The sequence below is a fragment of the Heterodontus francisci genome, chromosome 27 (assembly GCF_036365525.1).
Source record: "Heterodontus francisci isolate sHetFra1 chromosome 27, sHetFra1.hap1, whole genome shotgun sequence".
Classification (NCBI taxonomy): Eukaryota; Metazoa; Chordata; class Chondrichthyes; order Heterodontiformes; family Heterodontidae; genus Heterodontus; species Heterodontus francisci.
Genome location: NC_090397.1, coordinates 26,453,812 through 26,476,337, shown reverse-complemented (window position 1 = coordinate 26,476,337; position 22,526 = coordinate 26,453,812). Strand labels below are relative to the sequence as shown.

The window sequence follows — 22,526 nt, the reverse complement described above, 5'->3', positions numbered from 1 at the left end:
TTCTCATCTTGGTTTGAGTTGAAGTTGAACTGATTCATAACTCTCCTCCCTTCCCAGTACAGCAGTGGTTCTGAAGATAGGTAATTTGCCAGAGAATAAATTTAACTAGCAAATTATAAGTGGATTTACAAGAATGTAGCCAGAGTTGTAAGAAACAAAATAGTTTTTTTTAAAAATTGCAACCAAGGAAGACTGTGTGGAAAGCAGGCGGTCTTAGATAGAGCCACAACATTTTATGGCCAATTTGAAAGAATAGGGATGAGAAAGAATACAGAGAAGGACCGATTTCAGGAAAGCAGGAAATGATTGAAATCAACAGACAATGGGCTGGAATTTGTGGTAGTAGTAATGGCGAGGTTGTTGGCGCTCGCAATTATTACTGGGTAAAATTGACTATTATTTCTGGCGTCTGCACATGTGCAATTAAACATGGAGGGAAAGTTTTTACAGGGCTATGGAGAAAGTGCAGGGGAGTGGGATTAATTGGATAGCTCTACCAAAGAGCCAACCCATGCACAATTGGCTAAATGGCCTCTGGTGCTGTATCATTTTATGATTCTACAAATCCACAAGTAGCTGTCAGAGATACCCTGCTCCTCCGCAGGATTTGCTGTTGCAGTCTTTACTGTTGGAATCAACACAGAAATCACTGTTGAGGTGTGAAGTTAAACTAATTACTCACAATTATTATTCAAAAGTCTGATGAAAAATTTATACCCTTTTCAATTAGGAGTAACTGAGTTTTTAAGTAACTACTGCTAGCCAACCTCTATGGCCCTGAAAAGTTATACTCCCTTGGCATCTCATTCCCTCAAGAAAATTAAAATGCAGATTTTAAGTTTGTGTTTTGCTATTTGGTTTTCCCATAATCCCATATGTATGTCCCTATCTTTATTTTACTTTCTGTACAATGATTTAAATGCAATTTATACTTGTCTTCTACTTCCTGCTTTGCTGTCTCTGAGGATTTTTGTGATTAGTTGACCAGCCTGGCTGTTGGCTGCCCTGTTGCTTGACATCACAGAAATTCTGTAGAAGGTGCCATTTTCAAACTGACATTGGAAAAGATGAAGACTTTGCTTTAGAACCCACTAAAACTTTACATGGTCAAATGGCAGGCGCTGTTCCTTTGCTGTTGATAGCAAAATCCAGGCCTTTGTATGTTCCCCAAAGAAAAAAAGAAAGAGGGAAATATGGAGGTGACATATAAAATCATACACAATTTCTTTGGCCACTTTTTAAGTGACAAACAGAATCACAGAATTGTTACAGCACAGAAGGAGACCATTCGCTTTGTCATGTCTGTGCTGGCTCTCTGAAAGAGCAATTTACCTAATGCCACTCCCCTGCCTTCTCTCCATAGCTCTGCACATTCTTCCTTTTCAGATAACAATCGAATTCCCTCTTGAATGCTTCGATTGAACCTGCCTCCACCATACTCTCTCGGTGCATTCCAAATCCTCATGTCATCATTGCTTCTTTTGCCAGTAACCTTATATCTGTACCCTGTTGTTCTCGATCATACCGCCAGTAGGAACAGTTTTTCTCTATATACTCTGTCCAGATTCCTCATGATTTTGAACACTTCTATCGATTCTCTCCTCAGCCTTCTCCAAGAAAAACAGTCCCAACTTCTCCAATCTATCCATGTAACTGAAGTTCTTCATACCTGGATCCATTCTTGTGAATCTTTTCTGCACTTTTCTAATGCCTTCACATCTTTCCTAAAATGTGGCGCCCAGAACTGGACACAATACTCCAGTTGTGGCCGAACCAGTGTTATATACAAGTTTAACATAATTTCCATGCTTTTGCGCTCTATGCTCCTATTAATGAAGCTAAGGATGTTTTATGCTCAATTAAGCCCACTGTCAACCTGTCCTGCCACCTTCAATGATTTGTGCACATATACACCTCTGCTCCTTCATCCCTTTAGAATTGCACCCTTTATATTTTCTCTCTGCATTCTTCCTACCAAAATGAATCACATCACACTTCTCTGCATTAAATTTCATCTGCCACTTGTTCACCCAATCCACCAACCTGTCTGTCCTTTTTGAAGTTCTATATTCTCCTCCATACAGTTCACAATATCTCCAAGTTTCATATCATCCGCACATTTTGAAATTGTGCCCTGTACACCAAGGTCTATGTCATTAATATATATTAAGAACAGCAAGGAACACTGACCCTTGAGGAATTCAACTACAAACTTTCCTTTAGTCCAAAAAATATCCATTAACAACTACGCTGTTTCCTGTCACTCAGCCAATTTCGTATCCATGTTGCTATTGTCCCTTTTATTCCATGAGCTATAACTTTGCTCACGAGTTTGTTGTGTGGCACTTTATCCAATGCCTTTTAGGAGTCCATGTACACCACATCAATACCATTACCCTGATCAACTTTCTCTGTTATCTCATCAACTAACTACAGCAAGTTAGTTAAAACATAATTTGCCCTTCACAAATCGTTGTTGGCTTTCTCTAATTAACACTTATTTGCCCAAGTGACTGTTAATTTGGTTAAACTGACTGGAAGGGTGTAACATTTGCAGTTCCCCAGTCCTCTGGCACCACGCCTAAATCTAAGGAAGACTGGAAAATTATGGCCAGTGCCTCTGCAATTTCCACTCACTTCCCTCAGTATCCTTGGATGCATCTCATCTGGTCCTGGTGCCATATCAACTTTAAGTACAGCTAGCCTATCTATACCTCCTCCTTTATCAATTTATACTCTCTTTTTCTCTTTTTTTTCCTCTCTTTTTCTCTCTCTTTCTCTTTCTCTCGTTTTCCCCCCAACTGCCATTATAAACTGGGCATTTAATTTCCTTTCCTGTTTTTTTCTTTATCTTTTATCTTGGGGTTTCTTTTGAGAGACTCTAACTAAATATCTTGGACACTGCAATCCACTTTTAGTGATCATGGTATAAGATTGTTTTGAGCACTTCGTCAACAATAGCATGTTACAACCTTAATTAGCTGAGAATTTTCCATTGGTGGTGGTCAATTTTGTTCTTGAATCTGTTATTGACTAGCAGCGCTTAATAGTATTTTATTCATTGTGAATTTACTCATTCAAGAAACAGTTTTTGTTTGGAAGCAATATATTGAATTTCTCTTTTGTTTTCTCAAACTTGTGACAATTACAGACTCTTGAACTGAAAGTGTGGTGGAAACCCTATGGTTTTGTGTTGTGTGTTTACATCAATGATGTGAATTCTCCTTTGTAATAGATGGTACCGTGTTGTGGAAGATGATAACCTACCTCCCAACTCGTAGAGCACTGATAGTTGGATGTGGATTGCAGCTCTTTCAGCAACTTTCTGGTATCAACACAGTCATGTATGTATCCTCCTGAAATTATGCGACCAAGGATTCTTTAAAATTGATTTAAATTTTAAATGTTTTACTCTCTTATAATGTAGTAAATAATGTTCTGAATTAGGAGTTAAAACTTTCTGTGTCTTGTAAAGAACTTTTTAAGTGTGCTATGGATAATCAGCCAGGACAGATTTTGAAATAGTGTATAAAACATGTAGGGGGCTAAATTCGATGCTATCCAAAAACACATAATGAACCTGTGCCTGTTAGAGTCATAGAGTCTTAAAGCACTGAAACAGGCCCTTCGGCCCACCGAGTCTGTGCCGACCATCAACCACCCATTTATACTAATCCTACATTAATCCCATATTCCCTACCATTCTCCTACCGACACTACGGGCAATTTATAATGGCCAATTTACCTATCAACCTGCAAGTCTTTGGTGGGAGGAAACCGGAGCACCCGGCAGAAACTCACATGCTCACGGAGAACTTGCAAACTCCACACAGGCAGTACCCAGAACTGAACCCGGGTCGCTGGAGCTGTGAGGCTGCGGTGCTAACCACTGCACCGTTGTTTGTGATGAAGGCAGTAGGACAGCTTCGTACTGCCTGCTCATTTCAATGATTTCAGCATCCAACCAGCACTAACTCTGCTGTTGATTGGCTGAGCCCATCAGTATCATGAGTGGCTCGCACCACTTAAAGTTAGCCTACACCTCTAAAAATGTGCATTGTGGCAGGAGCAGGTGCTGGCAGTTGTACAGGAAGTGACTCTGACCTGGAAAACATTGAAGAATGACACAACATGGGAGAGCGCGGGCTCCAATGTTTTCAGACGCTGCACTGGAGGCCTTGGTGCAGAAGGTGGAAAGTAGGAGAGATGTTCCATATCCACAGGAGGCCAACAGACCCTCCAGACTCATGCTCATGAGGCAAAAGGTGTGGATAGCTGTGGTTAATGCCAGAAGTCAAGCCTTGAGGACCTGGATGTACTGAGTTCAATAGCCTCACCAGTGGTCAAGGCCTATGAATGCATCTTCAAATGCAATATCCTGCCAATTGCACCACTAACCAAAGACTGCTCAATTCACCGCACCACCACATCCCCACCCCCACCATGACTCACCTACCAACAACCTCTATCAATCATGACTCATACCTGACATTCATATGCTCCAGTGTGCCCTCACACCCACATCTTATTGCTTATACACTGCCAGCTATTCAACCATGACACCATATCACTAAACCATTGCATGACACCCAGTGACACAATTGGCTCTTTGTTGGAAGACAAGGTGGCATATAATAGGCAACAGGAGATGACCAGAGGGGACTGGCACAGCTGCATGTCCTAAACGCCACTCCTGTCACACCCCACCCCCCGCAATGGAGGAGACAGTCCTGACCATTATTAAAATAACCATTGCCAAGGCTGTGGCTAGTGGTGGGGCTGAAACCATCCCCATACCTAATCCTTCGCCTCATCCAACACTTTTCTGATTTACAAGCTGTAGATGGTGTATGCACTAACCTCTTAGTTCCATCCTCACCCCTATCAGCCAACCTCCTTTCATTTACTCAAGAACTGCAACCTGGCTAGGCAGTGGGGGAAATGCAAGAAGACATTGATGAATGCTATTTCACATTCAGCCACCAGCTCAGATAGGGACACTCTGCAATTTAGAGGATAGCATTGAGAAAGGAGCAGCGCACGGTGAGACAGTAGGCACCAGCTAGCTGCATCCAGGGCAGGAGACCAGGATAGTGCGTGCAAATCCAGCTATCCTCTAAATTATGCACAGTGTCAGTATCTGAGCTAGTAGCTGCAAGTGTGAAATTGAGTGGAGGATTCTCAAAATTACCGAGAACTGTACTCCAGGGAAAATGTTGTCATTGATACTGCCCTCAAAGCAGCCCAGTCTCTGCCAGTCATGGATGAGCTGGGCGAACAGCCAACAAAATCGGAACTCAGTGATGCCATTGATTCTGTAGCCAGTGGGAAAGCCCCTTGAAAGGATGGCATTACCCCTGAAATAATCAAGAGTGCCAAGCCTGCTATATTCTCAGCACTCCATAAACTGTTTTGCCTGTGCTATGATGAGGGAGCAGTACCACAGGATATGCGCGATGCCAATATCATCGCCCTCTATAAGAACAAAGGTGACCGCGGTGACTGTAAACAACTACCGTGGAATCTCCCTGCTCAGCATAGTGGGGAAAGTCATCGCTCGAGTCATCTTAAACAGGCTCCAGAAGCTGGCTGAGCGTGTCTACCCTGAGGCACAGTGCGGCTTTCGAGCAGAGATCCACCATTGATGTGCTGTTCTCCCTTTGCCAGCTACAGGAGAAATGCCGCGAACAACAGATGCCCCTCTACATTGCTTTCATAGACCTCACCAAAGCCTTTGACCTCGTCAGCAGACGTGATCTCTTCAGACTACTAGCAAAGATCGGATGTCCACCAAAACTACTAAGTATCATCACCTCATTCCATGACAAGATGAAAGGCACAATTCAGCATAGCGGTGCCTCATCAGATCCCTTTCCTATCCTGAGTGGCATAAAACAGGGCTGTGTTCTCGCACCTACACTGTTTGGGATTTTCTTCCCACTGCTGCTCTCACATGTGTTCAAGTCTTCAGAAGAAGGAATTTTCCTCCACACAAGATCAGATGGCAGGTTGTTCAACCTTGTCCGTCTTAGAGCAAAGACCAAAGTAAGGAAGGTCCTCATCGGGGAACTCCTCTTTGCTGACGATGCTGCATTAACATCTCACACAGAAGAGTGTCTGCAGAAACTCATAGACAGGATTGCGGCTGCCTGCAACGAATTTGGCCTAACCGTCCGCCTCGAGAAAACAAACATCATAGGACAGGACGTCAGAAATGCTCCATCATCAATATCGGCGACCACGCTCTGGAAGTGGTTCAAGAGTTCACCCACCTAGGCTCAACTATCACCAGTAACCTGTCTCTCGATGCAGAAATCAACAAGCGCATGGGAAAGGCGTTCGCTGCTATTTAATTTTTAGTTTTAGAGATACAGCACTGAAACAGGCCCTTCGGCCCACCGAGTCTGTGCCGACCATCAACCACCCATTTATACTAATCCTACACTAATCCCATATTCCTACCACATCCCCACCTGTCCCTATATTTCCCTACCACCTACCTATACTAGGGGCAATTTATAATGGCCAATTAACCTATCAACCTGCAAGTCTTTGGCATGTGGGAGGAAACCGGAGCACCCGGAGGAAACCCACGCAGACACAGGGAGAACTTGCAAACTCCACACAGGCAGTACCCAGAATTGAACCCGGGTCGCTGGAGCTGTGAGGCTGCGGTGCTAACCACTGCGCCACTGTGCTATGTCCAGATTGGCCAAGAGGGTGTGGGAAAATGGCGCACTGACACGAACACAAAAGCCCGAGCGTTTCAAGCCTGTGTCCTCAGTACCTTGCTCTACCGCAGCAAGGCCTGGACAACGTATGTCAGCCAAGAGCGACGTCTCAACTCATTCCATCTTCGCTGCCTCCGGAGAATCCTTGGCATAAGGTGGTAGGACTGTATCTCCAATGCAGAAGTCCTCGAGGCGGCCAACATCCCCAGCATATACACCCTATTGAGCCAGCGGCACTTGAGATGGCTTGGCCATGTGAGCCGCATGGAAGATGGCAGGATCCCCAAGGACGCATTGTACAGCGAGCTCGTCACTGGTATCGGACCCACCGGCCGTCCATGTCTCCGCTTTAAAGATGTCTGCAAATGCGACATGAAGTCCTGTGACATTGACCACAAGTCGTGGGAGTCAGTTGCCAGTGATCGCCAGAGCTGGCGGACAGCCATAAAGGCGGGGCTAAAGTGTGGCGAGTCGAAGAGACTTAGCAGTTGGCGGGAAAAAAGACAGAAGCGCAAGGAGAGAGCCAACTGTATAACCGCCCCGACAACCAATTTTATCTACAGCACCTGTGGAAGAGTCTGTCACTCTAGAATTGGCCTTTATAGCCACTCCAGGTGCTGCTGCACAAACCACTGACCGCCTCTACGCGCTTACCCATTGTCTCTCGAGATAAGGAGCCCAAAGAGAGTGCAAAATTGACCTTTGGGGCCCGCAAAGCAATCGCCGTGCAGCCAATGGCACACTGCACCATGGGAAAGCCTGCAATCCTACTGAAGCAGTGTGATCACTCTACCTGTTTCACTCTGACAAGAAATAACGAAATGTAGTTGGCTCTCATCAAATAGTGACCTTCGGTGACCACCCTTCTGCAACATGAGATGGCAAATTGTGAAATGTTGCAAAAATCACCTAGCTGCAGTCTGGAAGGAGTCTGCATAAAAGTTCATGGCCATACCCACCTTCACAGCCACTGGCAATGCGTTCCTTGCCCTGCTGCATAGGTTGCGGTTGTGACTGCAGAAGGTGGAAGATTTCATTGGGAAAGATCTTACTGAAGTGCAGACACCTCACACATTGTTCCTTGGTTCAGATGGAGAATTGCTCCCTAAACATCCTAGGTGGCTATGACTCCTCCCTCCTTTCCCCCCCCCCCCCCCCAGGGGACACAATCTCCGTCTACCCTGCTGAGCTCTTTCAGAATTCTGTATACAAACTTCTGGTGGCTGGTCAGCGCACACATGATAGCTTCTTCACCAATATGGTGTCTGACGTGAGCCACCCAAAAAACAGCGGCGAACAATCCCAACTTCTCTCCCATAATGTCTTTAAGTGTGTTTTGTGTGATAATATTGACAGGTTAGTTGTATACTTTAATGCTGTAGAACTGAATCAATGAAGTACCAGATGCAGAAATAATTAAACTTGAGGAATTTCAGCATGTTGGGATAAGCCTAAAATGTTATAGTACAGAAACAAGCTATTTGGTTAATCAAGCCAATGCCATTTTTATCCACATTAACCACTTGTTCTATTTCTTTACTATTTCTTTTAAAATAGCTAATTCCCTGCTATAAAAGAATTATGAAATCAGCTTCAACAATGAGAGTTTCAAATTCTAACTAACTTCTGTGGAATGTTTTTCAGTTTTAATTAAAATATAATATAGTAATTGTCTTAGCTTAATGTGGTGCATAACCAGAGGCAGCAGCATCTGACTGGCAGGAGCAGATGCAGCTGCATGTCCTCACCGCCATGGAGCAGATGGTGCTCACCATAATTGGACCGAAACTATTGATGATGAAATGCTCCTACCTAATCCTAGTTTTCACAACCCACCTTCCCCTCAGTCCACAATCTTCTGATTTACAAGCTGCAGATGGTGCAAGCATGCACCTCTTGCTTTCCCCTCCCTTCCTTCACCGCAACCCTGTCCTTGTGCGTTTCTTTTCAATACCCAAGAACAACAGCGTGGCCAGGCATTTGTGGAGGAGCAGAAAGAATTGATGAAGCAGAAACCAACACCACTCGCTGCCAGCAGGTCAGATACTGACACTCGGCAGACTTTAGAGGATAGCTTAGAAGCGAGACCTGTGCGTGGTGAGACACCGGGCATGAGTGATCTCCAGCTGTGGCCAGGGACAAGGTTAGTGCAGGTGGCAGCTCGTCAGAGGGTGAGTTCGTGCACGAGTTCTGTAGAGAAGTTAGGTGAATATTTTAATGGAGTAGCCTACAGAAGGTGGCTGACAGATATGCACACTGAAATGCTTGGTGCATGGGCAGGCATACTTATCCTGCTCATTCTGCCTTTAATGTTGTAGGCCAAGGGGAATGCATGCTCTATTGCACCCATATCTGGAGCAAGTAGTTTGTGCAGAATCCTTGAAGTCAGGACACTCCTTCAGTACATGCTATGCCACCCACTGTAGACTACAGTCACTTAGGGGAAAAAAAACTCTGGAAACCACCGAATTCTACAATCACAGCAAGAGCTGGTAGAAATCAAACAGGAACGAACCTGAAAGTAATTGATAATGCGTTTAAATAGCTCTGAGTGGGATATTGCTTCCTATTGCTGAATTCATGTTAGAGATGGTGTTAGCTGGAGCATTGAGCTCCAAAATGGCAATACTGGCGTCAAATCATGTTGCAGCCCTCACCAAAATGGGGTCTGCTGCGGCTGCCACCAGAAGTATGCACATACCGTGTATGCCATTTTGGAAGCAAAATTACATTCGAAGCTGAAAAGACAGGCACTAAGGAGCCAAATTTCACAGCCTGTTTCTTTACACCAACACTAAAGCAATTCCAGTTTTTCACTGACCCAAGAGATCCTGCCTATCCTATCAGATGGAGCGAAAAGATCCCATTGCACACATCGAAGACAAATTTCTCCTACTGTCTTGGCCAACAGTCGCTGCTCAATGAGTACCACCAGATTACCTGTTCACTGCTGTTTGTGGGACATTGCTGCAATGGCAACAAAATTTCAACAGTTAGTGCACTTGTTTAAAATACTTTGACTAAAGCATTTTGGGATGTCCTGAGAATGTGAAAGGCACTATATAAGTTCAGTGCATTTTCTTTCCTTCTGATCTTTCGAGCTATCATAGAATAGTTACAGTACAGGAGGACCTGTCTTGTCAGTGCCAGCTCTCTGCAAAAGCTACTCAGCTAGTCACATTTGCCAGCCTTTCCCCCATAGCCCTGCAAATTTTTTCTCTTCAGATAATTATCCAATTCTCTTTAGAAAGCCACAATAGATTAAGAACAGCAGTAGTCCTCATACCGACCCCCTGGGGAGCCACGCTTTTTTTTTTACCTTCCTCCAGTCCGAAAAATAAGCGTTCACCACTACTGTTTCCTGTCACTCAGCCAACTTTGTATCCATGCTGCCACTGTCTGTTTTATTTCAGGGACTCTGTTATGTGGCACTTTATCAGATGCCTTTTGGAAGTCCGCGTGCACCAACTGCATTACCCTCATCAACCCCCTCTATTACCTCATCAAACATCTCAATCAAGTTAGTTAAACACAATTTGATCTGAATAAATCTCTTCTGGCTTTCCTTAATTAATCCACATTTGTCCAAGTGACTTGTTAATTTTGTGACAGATATTCGTTTCTAAAAGCTTTTCCACGACTGAGGTTAAACTGCCCGGCCTGTAGTTGCTGGGCTTACCAAAACTCCTTTTTTGAACAAGGGTGTAACATCTGCAATTCTCCAGTCCTCCGGCATCATCCCTCTATATGAAGAGGAATTGGAAGATTATGGCCAGTGCAACCACAATCTCCACCCTTACTTCCCTTAGTGTTCAAGGATGCATCTGATCAGGTCGCTTATCAAATTTAAGTACAGCCAGCCTTTCTAATACCTTCTTTATCAATTCTCTATCAATCTTTAGCCCATTCAGTGCCCCAAATACCTTCTCTTTCACTGTGGCTTGGGCAGCATCATCTTTCTTGGTAAAAACACATGCAAAGGACTCATTTAATATCTTAGCCATGCCCTCTGCCTCCATGCATAATTCCTCTTTTAGGTCCCTAATTAGCCCCAATTGTCCTTTTACCATTTTACTATTTATGCCTGTAGAAGACTTTTGGATTCTCTGATGTTAGCTGCTAGTCTCTTCTCGTGTTCTCTTTTTCGGATTCTCTTCGGTTTTTTCACTTGCTCTCTGAATGTTCTATATTTAGCCTGGTTCTCGTGTATTAGCAACCTGACATCTGTCACATGCACCCTTTTCCACTTCATCTTGCTCTCCATCTCTTTTGTCATGTAGGGACCTCTGGCTTTGTTTGTCCTACCTTTTCCCCTCGTGGTAATGTACCTAGACTGTACCCGAACTATCTCCTCTTTAAAGGCAGCCCCTTGTTCAGCGACAGTTTTGCCTGCCAATCTTTAATTTAGTTTACCTGGGCCAGGTCTGTTTCCACCCCATTCAAATTGGCCCCCCTCCAATTTATTATTTTTACTGTGGATTGCTCCTTGTCCTTTTCTGTAGCCAACCTAAAGTTTTTGATACCACTGCGTGCAGTTCTGGTCGCCACATTACCAAAAGGATGTGGATGCTTTGGAGAGGGTGCAGAGGAGGTTCACCAGGATGTTGCCTGGTATGGAGGGCGCTAGCTATGAAGAGAGGTTGAGTAGATTAGGATTATTTTCATTAGAAAGACGGAGGTTGAGCGGGGACCTGATTGAGGTGTACAAAATCATGAGAGGTATAGACAGGGTGGATAGCAAGAAGCTTTTTCCCAGAGTGGGGGTTTCAATTACAAGGGGACATGAGTTCAAAGTGAAAGGGGAAAAGTTTAGGGGGGATATGCGTGGAAAGTTCTTTACGCAGAGGGTGGTGGGTGCATGGAACGCATTGCCAGCGGAGGTGGTAGACGCGGGCACGATAGCGTCTTTTAAGATGTATCTAGACAGTTACATGAATGGGCAGGAAGTAAAGAGATACAGACCCTTAGAAAATAGGCGACAGGTTTAGATAGAGGAATTGGATCGGCGTAGGCTTGTAGGGCCGAAGGGCCTGTTCCTGTGCTGTAATTTTCTTTGTTCTTTGTTCACCACGAACACTGTCCCCTGACTGTTTGCCTACTCACACTTGATCCACTTGACCCACTCCCCAGAACCACATCTAACAATGCCTCCTTTCTTCTTGGACCGGAAAATTCCTGATCTTAAATTCTCCTGAACACATTTCAGAAACTCTTGCCCCTCTCTGCCCATTTCATGTTTCTCTCTCTCTCTCTCTCTCTTGTCATCCAGGGAGTTCTGGGTTTGTTTCTTTTGATCTTTCAATCTTTTTCTATCTTTCAATCGATCTTATTTATGAAGTGTTATGAAACATTTAAACTATGGCGAGTGAGCTCTGTACATCCAAGCAGCCAGTCATGTACAAAGCTTTCTCTTAAACAGGACAGCAAAGGTTTCTAGCCACACAGGAGCCAAGGAATGTAAATGGGTTTCTGTTCCCGGCTGGGAGTGTTACTTGAACTGTGCTCAGTAGATTCTTTGTCAGAATATTTCATACACCTCAGCTATTGTTCTCAATGATGAACTGAAGCTGCTATACAAGGGGGGGGGGAAGAAAGGTGTCCACAGAAATTAATGGATGGAAGGAGAGGATCAATATGCATTGAATCAAAAGATTTATTTCCCTAACTGGAGCGTTCTAAGACTAGAGGAGGTTAGCGAGATGGTGGTGGGGATTTTTTGAAACACAAGGATGAGAATTTTATATTTGGGGAATTGGGATTCATTGTAGTTGAGCAAGCTCATGGGTGATGGGTAAGTGAAACTTGATGCATGATACAGTACAGGCAGCAGCCTTTTCGATGACCTGAAGGTTTTGAAGGCGTGGAAGATGGGAAATCACCCAGTAGAGCATTGCAATAGGAACATAGGACTCAAAAGCAGGAGTAGGCCATTTGATCCTTCAAGCCTGCTCTGCTATTCGATAAGATCATGGCTGATCTGGTTGTATCTCAACTTCACCTTCCTGTCTGCCTCCATAATCCTTGACTCCCTTGTCCATCAAAAATCGAACTCAGCCTTGAATAAATTCAGTGACCCAGCCTTCACTGCTTTTTGGGGGGGAGAATGCCAGACTAACGACATTCAGAGAAAAAATGTATCCTCATCGTCTTAAAAATTAATTAAAGGATCTCCTTAATTAAAGCTTGCCAATCCGAAAATAATCCATTTATCCCTACTCTCTGCTTCCTGTTAGCTGACCAATCCTTTGGGGAGAACAGGGAAGTTGGAGATGGGTGGTCGTTTGCAATGACAGAGGGGTTGAGGGTAAGTTTATTGAGAGCTGGAAATTGTGATGACAGTTTTGAAAGGGAGCCATTTACAGTGTCAGCTCAGAAGGGGACCAGGATAGGAAGTTAGATGGTTCGCAGACTGAGTCAAGGGAACAGGGTATGGTTTTGATGGATAAGATGAGCTTTGAGGGGGCATGAGAGTTACTAATTGTGTGACATCTGGAAAGGATTTTAGGGAATCTTGTCTTTTATAGTGGGATATTCCACACAAAGTATCGAGATTAGCAAAAATGTTATGCAGCTGTTTATATTAGCTTCCTCCTTTTTTTTAAAAGAAATCTGTATATTTTGAGATTTGTTTTTGAAATTAATTGAAACTTCCAACCCGCTTATTTAAAACATTTCCTGTGAAAGTTTCATTGTGGTCTTCAGAAGTCAGCACGTCTAATTTTGAGCAGAGGGATTCTCGATCAGAAAATCAATACTGATCCTTATGTGCTTTATTAAAAGATTTGATTAACTCATTGGCCCACAGAGATGATCTGATTTGCAATCTAGATTCCAGTGCAGTAGACCAGTGAATGTTGCTGTCATGTTTCAGGATCTTTTGACCACAAAGGATTTGAGGGAGCAAAAAGAACAAAGAAACTGCAGATGCTGAAAATCAGATAATGCTGGAATACTCTGCAGGTTAGTCAGCATCTGTGAAGGAAAAAAATGGCATCATTTCAGGTGTGGCCCATTTGCCAGAACTGTAAGGTATTGGACACGCTTGGAAAGATGGAATCTCCTCTAAAGTGCTTAAATGAGAAACAGGGGATAGTTAAATGGCTTGTTCATGTTTCCATTTCTACCTCCCGTACCCCACCACCTCTGCTATTCACACATTGTGTCTCTCAAATGTAATGACTTTCTCTCATTGTGCCTTCTGTTGTCCCAGTTAATATTTCAGTCATTCAGTCATTTCTTGTTTTCCATTTTAGCACTATATAGGTCATTCTATTTCTTTTCGCTTGCTTGTGCATGTATATTTTCAGCCCCTAATCCTTTGTTCTGTTTCTTCTTAATGCTGTTCACCTTCTATTTCTGACAACGGTCTGAAATGCTAACTTGTCTGTTCTCTTCTCATTTGCTGCCTGACCTCCTGTCCTAAGCATTTTCTGTTTTCATATTGCAAAAAGAGTTGCGTTAAATGTTTTTTTTAAAGCAAACTATTCCTGCACTTAAAAAAGGTTAAGATGCTAACGATCTAGCTTTTGATGTTTCCTTACAGACTGTAAATCAATTTTTCAGTTTGTTTTTGTAATTGATAATTACCTTGCCTCCATTATATTTGTAGGTCTTTGAACTATTTCTGCCTGTGAACATTGAGGGATAGAGAGAGGAGAATCACAAACACTGGTAGGCAGTCAAGCTTTTGAAACCAAGAAGCTATGAGGCAGAGAGGCATCAGCAAAGACTTGTGAAGGTTAGGAAGCAGGGGAGTTAATTAAATAGGATAATCCACTCATGGGGAAGCACAGTTTATTTATTGATTTTTTTTTTAACCTACATGAAGACATGTTAAATTAATTAAAATAAGTGAATAAAGCTGTTGAAAATAAGCACCTTCATGCTTTGTATGAAGTATCATCTCCGTGTTTGCTCAGTCCACTTTCAGAGAGGTTGAAGCAGCCTTCGTGTAAAACACACAGACTATCCCAGAATTTCGTTTGCCTTTTATATTCATTAGAAGTTCCTTTTCTTCCCCCATAGACATATGTAATTGATTGCTGTATTTGGACACTTTTTTCCCCCCCAGTGTTTTTGATTATTTTGTGGTAGGGGGATTAGTGAAAGATTGTGTCATCAGCCAATAAGTGTCTAGTATGGGGAAATTAGATTTGTTAAAGATTTATGCTATCTAGAGGGAAACGATGAAGTCAGCAAGATAACCAGATGGCAGCAAACATTTGGCAATAGTTACTATGAAAACAATTTTTGTTTGGTCGTACAGAACTTGAGTAACGCTGAAAATAAAGACATTTTGTCGAAGCATTTCATTTGCACTCATCAGGACAATGCACAAGAATACCAATGTAAGGGAAAGCAACAACTTTATACTGTATGAGAAGAGTGCTGATTGGTTGGCAAGTCGACTCTGGTAGAGGCATTGCCATGGAGAATGCACCCAGTTTATGGTGACTGGCAGTTAACTGCCTGCTTTGTTTGAAATTCAAACCAGGCATTGCCCTGAGGAATGAACCCGCGAATGGCTGTCAGTTATTTTGTTTAGCTGAAACAGGCACAATGTGTATATATGTGCTAAGAATTACACTGGTATTAGGGAGGATTATTCCAGGATTTTGACCTAGCACCAGTGAAGGAACAGCAATACAGATCCTGATCAGGATGATGTGTGACTTGGTGCGGAACTTGCAGTTGGTGTTCCATGCTTCTGATGCCCTTGGTCTTCTACATGGTAGAGGTTACCGGTATGGAAAGTGTTATCAAAGGAGCCGTGGTAAGTTTCTCCAGTGCATTTTGTAAATGGTACACACTGTTGCCACTGTGCGCTGGTGATGGAGGGAGTGAATGTTAAGTGGTGGATAGGGTGCCGATCAAGCGGGCTGCTTTGTCCTGGATGGTGTCGAGCTTCCTGAGTGTTGTTGGAGATGCACTCACCCAGACATGTGGAGAGCATTCCATCATACTCTTGACTTGTGCTTTACAGATGGTGGACAGGCTTTGGGGAGTCAGGAGGCGAGTTGCTCACTGCACAGTATGCGGCCTCTGACTTGCTCTTGTAGCCACAGTATTTATATGGCTGGTCCAGTTAAGTTTCTGGTCAATTGTAACCCCCAGGATGTTGGATTCATCGATGATACTGTTGAATGTCAAGGGGAGATGGTTGGATTCTCTGTTGTTGGTGATGGGCATTGTCTGGCACTTGTGTGGCGTGAATGTTACTTGCCACTTATCAGCCCAAGCCTGGATGTTGTCCAAGTCTTGCCTCATGTGGACACAGACTGTTTCAGTATCTGAGGTGTTGTAAATGGTACTGAACGCTGCAAACATCCCCAGTTCTGACTTTATTTTGGAGGGAAGGTCATTGATGAAGCAGCTGAAGATGGATGGGCTTAGGACACTGCCCTGAGGAACTCCTGCAGCAATATCCTGGGGCTTTGATGATTGGCTTCCAACAACCACATCCATCTTCCTTTGTGCTCGGTATGAGTCAAACCAATGGAGGGTTTTCACCCTGATTCCCATTGACTTCAATTTTGTTTGGGCTCCTTGATGTCAGACTTGGTCAACTGCTATCTTGATGTCAAGGACAGTCACTCTCACCTCACCTCTTGAATTTAGCTCTTTGTCCATATTTGGAGCCAGGTTAAACTGAGATCTGGAGCTGAGTGGCGCTGGCGAACCCAAACTAAGCATTGGTGAGCAGGTTGTTGGTAAGTGCCGATTGATAGCAGTGTCAATTGCATCTTCCATTACTTCGATGCTCGAGAGTGGACTGATGGGGTGGTAACTGGCCAAATTGGATTTGTCCTGCTTTTTGTAGATTGGACATATCTGGGCAATTTTCCATATTGTTTGGTTGATGCCAGTGTTGTACCAGTACTGGAACAACTTGGCTAAGGGCGCGGCTAGTTCTGTTGCACGTCTTCAATACTATGGCCGAGATGTTGTCAGGGCCCATATCTTTTTGTTGTATCCAGTGCCTGCAGCTGTTCCTTGATACCACGTGGAGTGAATTGAATTGTCTGAAGATTGGTATCTATGATGGTCAGGTCCTCGAGGAGGTCGTGATGGATCAGCCACTTGGATTTCTGGCTGAAGATGATTGCAAACACTCCAGCCATGTCTTTTGCACTGATGTGTTGGGCTCTGCTGTCATTGAAGATGGGGATGTTTTTGGTGCCTCCCTCTCCAGTTATTTAATTGTCCACCACCATTCACGACTGGATGTGGAAGGATTGCAGAGCTTTGATCTGATCCGTTGGTTGTGGGATTGCTTAGCTCTATCGCATACTGCTTCTGCTTTTTAACATGCATGCAGTCTTGTGTTGTAGCTATTGAAGTTCTCCACCCAGAGTACTTTCTGTGCCCTTGCTACCCTCAGTGCTTCTTTCAAGTGGTGTTTAAATGGAGGAGCACTGATTCATCAGCTGAGGGAGGGTGGTTGGTGGTATTTAACAGGACATTTCCTTCCCCGTGTTTGATGGGGTCCGGAGTCCATGTTGAGGACTCCCACGGTCACTCCCTCCTGACTGTGCACCACAGTGGTGGTACAGCGGGACAGGACATAACCAGGAATTATGGTAGAGGAGTGTGGGACATTGGCTGTAAGGTATGATTCAGTGGCGACCCGGGTTCAATTCTGGGTTCTGCCTGTGTGGAGTTTGCAAGTTCTCCCTGTGTCTGCGTGGGTTTCCTCCGGGTGCTCCGGTTTCCTCCCACATGCCAAAGACTTGCTGGTTGATAGGTTAATTGGCCATTATAAATTGTCACTAGTATAGGTAGGTGGTAGGGAAATATAGGGACAGGTGGGGATGTGGTAGAAATATGGGATTACTGTAGGATTAGTATAAATGGGTGGTTGATGGTCGGCACAGACTTGGTGGGCTGAAGGGCCTGTTTCAGTGCTGTATCTCTAAACTAAACTAAACTAAACTAAACTAACACTTCAGTAACCCCCAGAATAAAACAAGCCAAACCAGGTATTGTTAAACAATAACAAATTAACTATTTATTAATAAACTAAACTTTAAACGCTATTAAGATAAATTTATGTCTAAAGACTTTATAACTTATTTAGCCTAAGCCTTCCTATCCACACATGCATACATTCAAAAACTAACAATGGTTAACCGTTTTTTAAAAATAGTATTTCTTAGAAATAAAATAAGTAGCTGGCTTGTAAGTCCTGGTGAGTTACGTTCCTGGGTGGTAAAGTGTCCCAGATTAGAACAATCCGATGCAATCGAAGTCTCCAGATGAATTCGATGAAGCAGTTTTTTAATAGATAGGCATTCGAAGCAGTTTGATTGCAGCAGGCGTCACACAGTTCTTTTAACAAGGAATATAGCCACAGGTCTATTTGGATTCTAAAATCTGTAGTTTTTTCAGTTGAAACTTTACTGAGAATTCCAGCAAACACAAACAACAGAGTCCCTCTTGAAGGCAAATGTTCATTTTTATTCCAAGGTTTTTTTTCCTCTCCTTAGGCAATACAGAGCCTGAAGATAAATGTAGATTTTCCTGCTAAGAGAGAGGGATCCTTCCTTTTAGTGAAGCACGCTTCACTGGTCTCTAGTTCAAAGCAGTTGAAGCTAGTCTTTATCCACAGTTAAAAGTTACAGTATACCATGTGATCTTATCTCTCTCCTGCTGTAGCCGAGGAAACAGGTGCAGCTCCTGGCACATTTTTAAAACTGAGACTTAAAGGCTCATTGTTTTTAAACAGAGTCTTAAAGGTACACTGTTTTAAACAGAGGAGAAAAAAAAGTTCCGTGGCACTAGGTATGAAGATAGAGTGGGAAAAAAATCTGTGACATCATAGAAAAGCTGTAAGTTGATTGGTGCGTAACTGTTACGGTTTGTGTGTAAATAGGAGGAAAATTAGAAAATTGTAAAATTTTTAAAGTCACTCTTCAAGTAGCTACCTTCTATTGGTAAGGTGTATTGCTCTTATTAGTGTGAGTGGTTAGTGAAGAGGTATTTAATTAAAAATTATTTTAAAAATTAATTGATTAGTTAATTAAAACACAATAAGGATGGCAGGGCAAGTGATGTGTTGCCGCTGTAGTAGGTGGGAGCAGGTAGACACCAGTGTGATCCATGGCAACACATCTGCAGTAAGTGTGTAAAGCTCGAGGAGCTTCGGCTCGGTGAGTGAGCAGGAGACTGAGCTACGGGCACTGCGATGCATCAGAGAAGGGGAAAGTTACCTGTTCACTGTTCCAGAAGGCAGTCACACTCCTTGGGATAGGGTCATCTGATTTGGTCAGTGGTCAGGGACAGGAGGGTGTAACTGCAAGTGAGGCAGGTATGGGGTATGAGAAGGTAGAAGTGATCCTCAGCCCTTGTAGTTGTTCAACAGGTTTGAGGTTCTTGAAGCTTGTATGGATGAGGGTCCTGCAGGGTGGATGAGTGAACTGACCATGGCATTGTGGTACAGAAAGCCATTCAAGTGGGGGGAGTAAATAGAACTATAGTGGTAGTAGGGGACAGAATAGTTGGGGGGGTGTTAGCTAACCAATCCTCTGGGGTATGGACAGTATTTTGAGTTGGAGTTTTTAAAAATCAACCTGAAGGACAAAACCCTAGCTCAGCCTGTTCCATCTCTTTGAAAAGCCTGCCAGGTTTTTCATCTCTTTGAAAAGCTCTTAGAAGCGAGTGCAAAAAGTAGAGAAATTGATGCTACATTCATCCTGAGAGGCCTGCTTGAAACCTTGTTGTCACATTTCTCTTGAGACGCTGGAAAAACCTGCCGGATAAATTTCCACGCAGCCTGAACGAATTGCTCCAGAAAAGGATCCCAGTGACAGCCGTCTACATGTATTTGGGACGCTAAACCAAAAAAAGGGACATCTGACATCTTTCCACATATTTATTTTCTTCAAGAATTAGCAAGTATTCTTTTCCTTTTTTTGTAATAGAGCTCTAAAGAGAAAATCTCTATTTTTCACTTAACCAGTGTGCGTGTGAGGGGATAAGGCAAAAGGGAATTTTCATATTTCAATCTGTATGTTAATGCTTTGCTTCGTTACTGGTTATGATTTGTTTTATAATAAACTGATAATTTTGTTTATTAAAGAAACCTTCGTTGGTGTCTTTTACTCTGGGATTAAGAGTAGCGTTTATGATTGACCATATCGGTAACTGGGTAAATATTTAAATATATGTTCTGACCTGTGGAGAAGTGGAACTCGAAAAGACAGTGCACTCCTCCCACTTCGGTCGTAACGCTACTCATAATAAGAGCATACGGTGTAGCGGGTGACATATTAGCATGGATAAAGGATTGGTTAGCTGACAGGAAGCAGAGAGTGGATAAATGGGTCATTTTCAGGTTTATTTATTTAGAGATACAGCACTGAAACAGGCCCTTCGGCCCACCGAGTCTGTGCCGACCAACAACCACCCATAACAACAACCAACAATACTAATCCTACATTAACCCCATATTCTCTACCACATTCCCACCATTCTCCTACCATCTACCTACACTAGGGGCAATTTACAATGGCCAATTTATCTATCAACTTGCAAGCCTTTGGAGGTGGGAAGAAACCGGAGCACCCGGCGGAAACCCACACAGACACAGGGAGAACTTGCAAACTCCGCACAGGCAGTACCCAGAATCGAACCCGGGTCGCTGGAGCTGTGAGGCTGCGGTGCTAACCACTGCGCCACTTAGTGGAATGCCATAGGGATCAGTGCTTGGGCCTCAACTATTTACAATCTGTATCAATGACTTGGATGAAGGGACTGAAAGTTGATTAATTTTCCTGTGACACTAAGATAGGAAGGAAACTAAGTTGTCAAGAGGAGGTTAAGCTTCTACAAAGGAATAGAGATGGGTTACGTGAGTGGGCAAAAAATTGGCAGATGGAGTATAATGTGGGAAAATGTGAACTTGTCCACTTTGGCAAGAAGAATAGAAAAGCAGTATACTATTTAAATAGAGAGAGATTGCAGAACTTGGTGGTACAGAGGGATTTGGCTGTCCTGGTACATGAATCACAATAAGTTCGTATGCAGGTACAGCAAGTGATTAGGAAGACAAATGGAATGTTAGCGTTTATTGCAAGGGGGATAGAGTATAAAAGTAGGGAAGTTTTACTGCAGTTGTCCAGGGCCTTGGTGAGACCACATCCAGAATACGGTGTACAGTTTTGGCCTCCTTATTTGAGAAAGGATATAATTGCATGAGAAGTTGTTGAGAGAAGGTTCATTCTACTCATTCTGGGGATGAAGCGCTAATCTTATGAAGAAAGGTTGAACAGGCTGAGCCAATACCCATTGGAGTTTAGAAGAATGAGAGGTGATCTTATTGAAATGTATAAGATCCTGAGGGAACTTGACACGGTGGATACTGGGAGGATGTATCCTCTTGAGACATAGCTTAAGAATAAGAGATCTCCTTTTTAAGATGGAGATAAGGAGAAATTTTTTCTCTGCGGGTTATTAGTCTGTAGAATATTCTTCCCCAGAAAGCAGTGGAGGCTGGGTCATTGAAATTATTCCAGGCTGAATGAGATAGAGTTTTGATAGACAAGGGAGTCGAGGGTTATGGGGGACAGACAGGAGGGTGGAGTTGAGACAGCCATGATCTTATCGAATGGTGGAGCAGGCTTGAAGGGCCAAATGGGCTGCTCCTAAGTCCTATAATCCTATGTCCTGCTGATACTTGACTGGTTCTTGGGACAGCTCTCCCAATTTTGGCACAAGTTCCCAGATGTTGGTGAGGAGGACTTTGCAGAGCTGACTGGGCAGGGTGGATCTTTGTCATTTCTGGTGCCTAGGTCGATGCTGGGTAGTCCATCTGGTTTTATTCAACTTTTCTGTAGCAGTTTGATATAACTGGCTTGCTATGCCATTTGAGTGCAGTTGAGAGTCAACCACGTTGCTATGGGTCAGGAGTTTATATAGACCAGACCAGATAGGGGTGGCAGATTTCCTCCCCCGAGGGCATTAGTGAATTTCAAATCTGCTACTTTAAGGTAGTCTATTGATAATTCAATCAATTTTTGGACAAAAGATGTCATGTTATCCAGTCATTTGAACTGAACAACGCAAATATTTTAAGAATGTAGTGGGGGTTTAAATTGGACAGCCCCCGAAAACAGGTGTGTGGATTGCGATGCGCAATTAACCCAACACCAGTTGTTCCCAATGCAGACAGCATGCTAACTTCATGTTGCCTTCTAATTTGCAGGATTGCTGTATGCAGCAAGCACTAAACATGCTGTTGAGCAGCTGCCCAGGACCACTTAATGCTAGCCTGCACCTCTTCAAAGTTTTAGAACTATTTGTGGGAAAGAGTCTAAGCAGGAAGCGTGAATTGTGGCGCAAACAGAGGAGAGAGTGCTCCAAGGTTTTCTGACACTGCATTGGATGCCTTGATGGAGGAGAAATGTGATTTATTCATAGGGTGCCCTCCAGACAAACTCTCAGAAGGCATGAAGACCGAATAGTTGTAGTGGCAATTCCAAGCATCAAGCCCAAGTACCTACATGCAGTGCTATAAAAAGTTCAGTGGTCTTGTGCGATGGTCAACGTTAGTGAATGTGTCCGCTAATGGAACACCCCACCACTCATCTCACACTGCTCAACGCACCACACCCTTCACCTGCTAACAATCTGTATCAGTCACAACTCATAACCAACATTCATAGCTTCACCTCACCCTCGCATACTCCGTGTCAAACATCGCAGCCGCATCTCACAACTTGCACACACTGCTTGGCATTCAACCATGATGGCCACATCATCCAAACAGATTGTACGAAGCTCACAGACACACTTACC

General features: G+C 43.5%; 1 protein-coding gene across 3 annotated transcripts in view; it reads left to right on the top strand.

Annotated features, from left to right (window-relative positions):
- LOC137384712 (proton myo-inositol cotransporter-like) overlaps window positions 1-22,526 on the top strand; it is a 194,140-nt gene that overhangs the window by 98,150 nt on the left and 73,464 nt on the right. For all 3 annotated transcript variants that reach the window (XM_068059022.1, XM_068059024.1, XM_068059023.1), the window contains exon 4: window positions 3,236-3,344. In XM_068059022.1, the coding sequence (XP_067915123.1) occupies window positions 3,236-3,344 (109 nt within the window). The remainder of the gene's footprint in view (window positions 1-3,235; window positions 3,345-22,526) is intronic.